At 41.2% G+C, this 8,532-nt stretch overlaps 1 protein-coding gene across 1 annotated transcript; it reads right to left on the reverse strand.

Moving 5' to 3' along the window:
- Positions 1-1,639: 1,639 nt before the first annotated feature.
- On the reverse strand, positions 1,640-8,194 carry LOC131263928 (ras-related and estrogen-regulated growth inhibitor). Its single transcript, XM_058266214.1, has 4 exons — positions 8,107-8,194; positions 3,587-3,643; positions 3,372-3,466; positions 1,640-2,026 (listed from the first exon to the last, which is right to left on the reverse strand). The coding sequence occupies exons 1-4, from the start codon at positions 8,192-8,194 to the stop codon at positions 1,643-1,645; spliced, it is 624 nt and encodes a 207-aa protein (XP_058122197.1). The 3' UTR covers positions 1,640-1,642.
- Positions 8,195-8,532: the final 338 nt, after the last annotated feature.

The following is an 8,532-nucleotide window of genomic DNA, read 5'->3' on the forward strand; positions in this document are numbered from 1 at the left end:
TAAACCGTCCCTGGGCCAACAGACGTAGGCCTTTTTTAAATTTTTCCCACACTCCACGGTTTTTTCTCTATGTCGGTTTCCACCCTGGTTTATTATTGCTGCAGTATAATTTTCACATTTCGCTATGCATAATATAACGTAACACGATTCTCACCCCAACACGGAAACACGGAACGGTGGAAGGCTATCAATTCTGTCGCTCGGTTGTCCCGTCACTTCCCCATCGCGGCTCGTATGGGTCGTCTTTCCCGTCGAGTCCTTTTGGCAAGGTGGTTGGCCCGGTTGGACTAGCGCTGCCGACCAGGCAGAGCCCTATTCAATCTGATACTACACGCAATTTATTTTGTTGTGAGTCGCAGTCCATAAATTATTCAATATTTTCACTCCATTAGAGGCAGAAACTTCAATCGTAGCTCCCATTTGGCAGGCTCCAAAATTGCTTCAACCAGTGCTCTATCTCGTCTCCCCTTCGATACAAGCGTCTCGCTGGTATGCAGCCTTTTATTGATGAGTTTTCACTGCGCTCGATGCATGCAGCGCTTGTCTGATGATTTTAATCCATTTTTAATATTTCCCATCAACTGGTCATACCTGTTCTAGTAGGCCTGAAAAGTATTGTTTTTTATTTTGTTTTATTTTTCACACAGTTCAATTTTAGATTATTATCCCTATAAACCCATGACAGTTGCGTGGACACAATTTTAAAGCTCTCAGCATTTACATATATAGCAGCTTAACACTCTGCAACACTACGAAAACGTAAACATATGAAACTATGACTCCATACGGAACCATACGAGCTTCAAATCGTGCCTTCCTTTGATTTGTTTCCTTTTTTCATGCACCTCTTCATACCACCGTGAGAACCGTTCAATGAAGTACAAACCATCAAAACAACTAGGATGCTTCATCGAGCAACATAATATTCTGGGAAAAGGTATTGTACAGTGTCAACTCCACGTGATTCAGGTTTTAATCTGTCCCATGTCTGTCTCAAAAAGATCCTTTAATCCGTGTTGTGAACGAGACAGGAAAAAAACAAAAGGGTAATGGAGCAAAATATCACCTTGAAAAAAACGCCCAAGTTGAATTCGTAACTGATGCTATTGTTTTTTATTATTTTCGGTATTATTATTTTGGTACAGAATCGCAGTATTCATTTAAGCTCACCGAAAAACCGCACGCATAAAAATAAAGCCAGCTCAGCGTTCTGCTCGGAAGCGCTAATTGCCGGTGGCGGTTTTTTTCCTAGATGACATTCCGTTAGCCATCGGGCCGTGGCCTCTTTGCGGTTCACCTGTTTTTTCATCTTTGTTGTTTTTTAATGTCATCATTGCTGCAGCTTATTGATGATATTTTTCTATCGGTTCTCATTCATTTGCCCTTTTCCAGCCAACCGTCACCATGACGATGCTCTTGTGTGCTAAAAACTGAAATGAAACTATACCGCAAGCAATCAATCAATTAGTTCTGAATATTTTCCCAAAATGTTTACTTGGACGCTTTATTCTGCGGCCCCTATCGATATCATGGTTTAAAATTAATTCAAAAGACACACAGCAATTTGTTTCGAGCGATCACGGTAACAAATAGGACCGAAAAAAAGCAAATAAATAAATAAATTGTGATTGATCGACGGATCTCAATCCTTCGGCGATATGCTATCACTTTTTCCGCGATTGTACGTCCGCGAGCCGCTCAGCATGCGGTCAATCTTGTCGATGAAGCTCTGCTTCGACTTGCGCTTTGCCGTCAGCACCTCACGGCACAGCTCGAGGAATGCTTCGGCCACCTGGTACACATGTTCGGCGGCGGAGATTTCGAAAAACTTGCACTCAAAGTCCTTCGCCAGGATCTCGCCCTCGTCCGTGCTGACCTGCCGCAGGTGCACCATGTCCACCTTGTTGCCGACGAGCGCGACCGGTGTGTCGCCGGCCAGTTCCTCTTTCGCCCTGCGAATGTAGTTGAACGAGTCCCGGTCGGTGATGGAGTACACCAGCAGTAGCCCGTCTGCCCACTGTACCGACTCCGAGTTGGCCGTTAGGGAGAGTGCTTCCTCGTTTTCCTCAACCTTGAAAAATAGGTGTGGCACAATGAAAGGTTAGAATTCTGTTCTTTTGCTTCGTAGCCACTCTTGCCTGAAACAAAAGTTTTATACATCTTTAATTAAAATTAGTAGGTGATGTATTTAAGAAACAGGACAGTTTAAGAAACTGAGAATTTTATTAAGATGGGCTTGGTTCAATTAGCTCTTCAAGTTTCTCCTCTGGTGGCGCAGTTGGTTCCGTATTCAAATGCATGGAGTCTCCCAGCCTACCGTCCACGGTCGTATGTACTTCGATCTCACCAAGCATTGGCCGCAAGCCCTCCGTCAACACCGATTTATCCGGACCTGCAATCGTCTTCGTGTATCGCTGAAGACTTCCGTCCGACGTCGAGAAGTTGCGCGTTTCGCGAACGGAAAACGTACCCTTCGCTGCCAATTTGACAAGCTCTTCCTCGATACGTTTCGGCTCTGGCAGGGTGAACGTTTGACCTGCCTTCCGGTTCCTGAACGCCGGCGTTTCGTTGTTCGTTGCGGGGTTCATGCTACAAGGGAGCTTGGGTTCGAACGACCGTCCGAAGTCGAGCGCGGTTGATGCTGGCGTTTGTTGCAAGGTTTTCTCCTCGTCACTCGATTCCGCAATGTAGCTGTCAATGTTCGTAATCTCACGCCAACCCGGTGGCACTTCGAACGGTTGCTCGGTGGTAAGATTGGCCACAGTTTCGGATCTGACTCCCAGCCCAGTGGGTCGGCGCGGAACGTTCACCAGGTGCTCCATGCCAGTTGACGATCCCTGCGGTGCAAATGACATACCACCATCGTCCATCGAGCGATGATTTCCTGAAGTGTATGCCCTCAGCTGCCGGTGAGTTTGTGGGGCTGATTGGGGACGAGGGAAGGCTCCGGTCGTTTTCTGTTCTTCAGCCCCGATTAGTTGCAGCAACAACTTCAGCTCGTTGTAGATCGGTTCGAGAGTTACGGGCTCGGAACTGCTTCTGTTGTACCCAACAATTTCCTGATACAGCACACTAGAGAGGATATTTATCGTCCCCATCAATCCTTGCACTAATTGCCTATTCGAAAGTTTACTTGAAAACCGCTCGGGAGCAGTTCCAGGTGCTTGGTTCAACATAGCGAACGCTATCCGAATAGACACCTTCAAACAAATAAGGTTATGAATTTATTAACTACCGGAAGAGAAGATTGACAGACACACACTGTGTGTGGCAACGGCTACTGTGCTCATAAAATTTGTGCAGCCATCTTTGATGAGCTTTGATCATCGCGTTGATGGTATCGAGGTCGAGGTGGCCTAACGCAAAATTACATCCATGCAACTGGGTCTTACCTTTGGACAGGTATCCCAAATCTCACACAGGACCGCTTCGCCGTCGACCATGATTTCATACTTGTGTCGATTTTCTACATCACACAGGAACATTATGAGCAAATGAAAGAGAGAAGAAAACGATGTTACTAGTTACCCGTACTAGTGACGGTTGGGCGTTAAACATTGCTTAAGTAGCATGACGAAATATTTACCTGCCTGATGATCGTATTCCCCTATGTATCGTTTGGTGAGAAATCTAACCGTGAGAGCTGGAAAGAAAAACCAAAGTGTTTCTCAGTTCTTTTCATCACCTCGTTTAAGCCACGAGTAAAATCAATTCCCATCGAACAACTTTCTATTATTCAATCTAGCAACTCATGCGTGTAAATGCAATGTTTTATGTGCTACATAATCTCGTACACTTTCAACTGTGTACCGAATTGTAATAAAATGGGTCAGTGAAACAGCAAGTGTGTCATAAAATAGCCAGAATCGCTAATCGCCATACACATAAAAAAATCAAGAATCTATTTGGTTATAGCCTTATCACACTGGTCACCAACGTAACTTTTTCGAAGCCATTAAACTATCAAACAAGGTGCCCTGTGGTGCAATGAGCTTGTTCAAGTCACCAGTTTGACAGTTTAGTGCCTTCGAAAAGACGCCATTGATGACCAGTGTGATAAGGCTATTTTAAGCAGAAGATGAAACATCTGTCGATACAAACTGTCATGCCGATAGCTTTATTAACCAACGGTAGTTAACGATTGTGGTAATCGTTATTCTACATTAACCAATTTTATTTCTTATCCCATTGTTAGGTGTATCGTGTGCATCGTTTTTCTTCCAAACTAAAACGTTCGTTTGAAAAAGAAATTAATTGTACCTTAAGAGAAACTCTTCAAATGAATCGTTGTGTTTACACGCATGTTATATATATTATGACTGTCAATTAAGGGTCGGATGAAGAAAGATTGAAGAAATGGTCCAAATAAAAACAACTTACGGATACGATTTCATTCTACCGACCATAATCCAGTGAGTCAATTACCGTTTACACAGATACTAGTAAGATCGATTACCAAAATCAAAGATAGTCTGGGGAAATGCTTATGGTGATGGTGATTCCATGCCCTGCTAAATCAATCAAGTTGATTAGTTTATCTTGTTCTATTACTGAAACAGTTTGCTTAAGAAATTGGTTTCTGAACTGCGAATATCAAAGGCTTCATTTAGTTCATGAAATATAATTGAGCTAAATAAATTGTGGTTTGCATCATAATTGGCAGCTTAAACTAAATGCAATGTTCAATTGCATTAAATATCACCGAAATAAATTGTTGAAATAGTCAACAATTTACTTTTCTGATTGAACTGTTGGTTTAATCGCCAATCGTTGATGCCATTGTTTTGTAGATAATCAATTTTATTATAAAATTCCAATTGATTTAAATTCATAGTTAATGTTTAAAATGTCTATTTAGTGAAAATCAATCAATTACCACCCGATTTATCATTTAATATTTCTAATTTATTCTAGATTTAAACTGCTTTCTTCAAAATTTTCCGAAATTTTTATATGAATTTATTCAGTTTGTGATCAAAACAATTCAATTCATCAACAATTTATTTGATATAATCAATCATGTTTGAAAAATGAGTTAAATCTTCCAAGTTTATTCTGTATTCCATATTGTTTAGAAAGAGATTAATTCTGATATCATGTTTGATAAAAAAAACCCCAACGATAAAATTTTTTAATAAGAATTTTCTGTTTTTTTTTGCATTTTCTACATTTTACGTCATGTGTAACTCATTTCAAAATTGATGTCTTATAGCTGCTTATGTCAAATTAAGTCGAATACAAATTAACGCTTGATTTTATATATCCTCGAATGGTAAACATACTCGTATCTCATAAGGAAGCGGTCAGAAGGGTAGAGAAGATAAAAAAGCCATCAGTAATCCGTTTAAAAGCAACCTTCTTCCTTCATTTCGAAAATAAGGAAACCATCTGTTTTACCCGAGTGCCAATGCGTATCTACACCATTTCATGCCAACGAAGGAAGCGTTAAATTAATAATGACGAGCATTTGCAGCTGTCGATCTCATTCGTCACCAGACTAAAGAACACGACCAAGCATGTAAGGAAAGGTATCGGTTGGGAGCGGACTGGAATATGACAAACGGAATGTTGACGTACCCTCGTTGGGCAAAACGAGTTGTGCAAGGTTGCGCTAGACCGAACCAGCGAGCGAATGTATAGAAGATATTTATGATCTCAACCAAAACCGTATACGACAGGCGTGACATGCAGAGGTTAATGGTCATTTTATAGTGTGAAAACATCTTCTTTTGCAGTATTCGGTGGGTTTTTTTTTACTCTTTCAGTTGGCCGTTTTTGTGCGTAGGAAAATTTATGGCTGTTTCATTGGACAAGTGAGAGATTAGAACCAAATGAGGAGAGTCTTCCGTAGATCCTTGTTCTGGGATGGCGAGTAACAAGTAATAAAGTAGGGATAAAGAAGAATTTAAACCTCTACGCCTAGCCGATGGAGGCGCCTGGTGCCCCTTCAATGCCTTCGAGCTCACATAAATCGCCAATGATATCAGCATATTTGCATAGTAACTGCATGCTTAGAGGAGAAAGGGAATCGAATGATAAAAAATAATCTTTCATAAGCTTCGACTATGTACAATTTGTTGTAGAGTGATAACTGTACGAAAAATATCTGAGAGATAACCTTGTTGGTTTGACATTTAAACGCAATTAACGGAAGCACCGCTTATAATTACTATTTTGTTTTCTAATCACAAAGATTACCATGATCTGTTTTTTATGGTCGTCCCACAACCAGTTATAATTTACTACCAAACGTTTATGATTGGCGGCATTCCCACAGGTCTCTGTGTTTCTATCTACCTTCTACTGGTACTTGCCGACTAGCTTTGTATTTCTAAATTTAGATCCTGGGTACGTTCAATGGATTCTTTTGCTCTTGCTGGTTTATTCTTTTTTTATTACCAGTGTTCCATTTCCTTGCCCGTCGGATCGTTCAACGAGTAATTTTGGGTAACAGTACACCACCACGAACGATGGTTCAAAAGATAGGTCACTTGTAGTCGTTACCTCGAACACGGCTGTCGAACGCTTGGGCCTGTCCGGAGGGCGATGATTGAAGGCCTAGGTCAACCAGGATTATTGGTATTGGAGCTCGTCTAACGCAAATTCTTAATGTTCACTTGACACCTTTTCCAATATCGTCCTTCCATCAACGCTGTTGCTCCTGTAAGATGCTTAACAAGCGTGTTTTTTTCTCCATTGAGCATCCAACGAGCGTTAAAACGGCTACGGTAAGATGGTAAGACGGGCAAAAAAGGAAGTTTAAAAAAACACTAGAATGTATCTCCCAGAAAGGTGCGACCGTGGCCCTGTCCAATTCGAGTGACAGACAAATTTTGCCATCGCTGAAGGCCAAAGTGGTTTATCATACCTGGTGCGAGAACATGGGCAAGCTGCCGGCCGGATGGATCCAAAGAGCGAGTGGACGACCGGTGGACAGTAATTGACGGGATTCGTGAGCACGATGACAGCTGAACGATAGACTAATTTCCCCGACACGGTGTGCCTGTGTTGATGCTGACGTCCATGCCCGGCCAATGCTTACGTACGTAAGGTGAGGGATTTGGCCCACGGAGGAGTGAGATTATGAGCAAATAAATTATTTTGTCGTTTTACAAACAAGTTTCGCTCGCCACGTGAAATCTGCTTCGAAGGGAATTATAATGTTCCCCGTTGGAAGCTTGTTTGCGCACGTACAATTAATGTTATTTGTGTTTACAGCTATCTCTTGTCCGTGGGTGGATGATCACACGATAAAGTGCAAGACAGCATCAATATTCCTCAGTCCACAGAGCATTGTATGCTGTGTGTTTAACAATTATTTGCATCAGAAATATTACATCCGCACTAAACACAAAACAAAACAAACAGCAACCATTGTGGAAAACTGGTATCGTGAAATATAAATCAACTTTTTGTATCAATACATTTTAAGCTTCGATATTTTTGTGTTTTACAAAGAAAGCGTAGTAAAAAAAATCTATGTTATTGTTAAAAAACTAGTTTTGAGCGCTGATTCAAAGGTCAATTATAAAATGTGTTATGCATATTGAGTAAATAATTGCAACAATGATAAAATTGAATTTTTCACATAAACTCTGACTTTTATGAAAATCGAGTGTGTATGACTAATGTGCTCTTAAATGATATGGTGCAAATCAGACAAATCATGTTAAGGGTTAGCATAGAAGTTTAAAAATGAAAGAATAACTTTTACTTTAATTTATGAACTCTACTAATTGTGAATTTTTGTATTCGACAATGATTTACTATTAAAGTTTAGTTACAGTTTTGTCTCATGGAAAGGTCTTTGTCTCACAGAATGAATTTTCGAATTTTATGGAAGTTCAAAACAGAAATGCATCGTCTCGAATGCAAAATGTACGATTAACACGGTCAGTTTCTCGTATACATGTGTGTTTAATATCAATCTTGACAAAAATGAAAGTTCGAACAATGGTTTTACATGTTGAGCGTGAAATGTTCACGGTGATCAAGAATAACTAAAGCACCAAATCTCAACAAAGTAAAGACATTAAATACAAACTATAAGCTGAGGCACAACCTAACCCAAACTTAAAACCGTTAGTTAGTCCTCCCTAAACTTACCGCTTTTCCCGACGCAAGGTGCTCCGATCACGGCTACCTTGATCTCCGCCAGGTACGACTTTTTCCTCCTAATGCCTCTGGTGGTCATTGTGTGTTAGACCAAGGACGGAGTTACACAGTGTGTGGGTGAGAGGGAAACACGTCCCGGCACGCGCGGTAAACCGAGCTTGGTTAAGCTTTGTTCGGTTTGCCTGCACCACTAACAGAATCGTGATGCGGGACGCGCAATGAAAGGGATGGTGCCTGGTGAAAATCAGGCCAGGAAGCAAGCCACGGTACCCACTCGGGCTCAATAAACAGGGTTGTGGTTTCGGGACGGGCTCACAATTACATTTGTTTAATGAAACATCAAACGTATTAACCACGCCATGTTAATGACTTTGTTTTGTGACACGGTACGATTACGAACCGGAAATCCTTAGCCTC

The sequence above is a fragment of the Anopheles coustani genome, chromosome 2 (assembly GCF_943734705.1).
Source record: "Anopheles coustani chromosome 2, idAnoCousDA_361_x.2, whole genome shotgun sequence".
NCBI lineage: Eukaryota > Metazoa > Arthropoda > Insecta > Diptera > Culicidae > Anopheles > Anopheles coustani.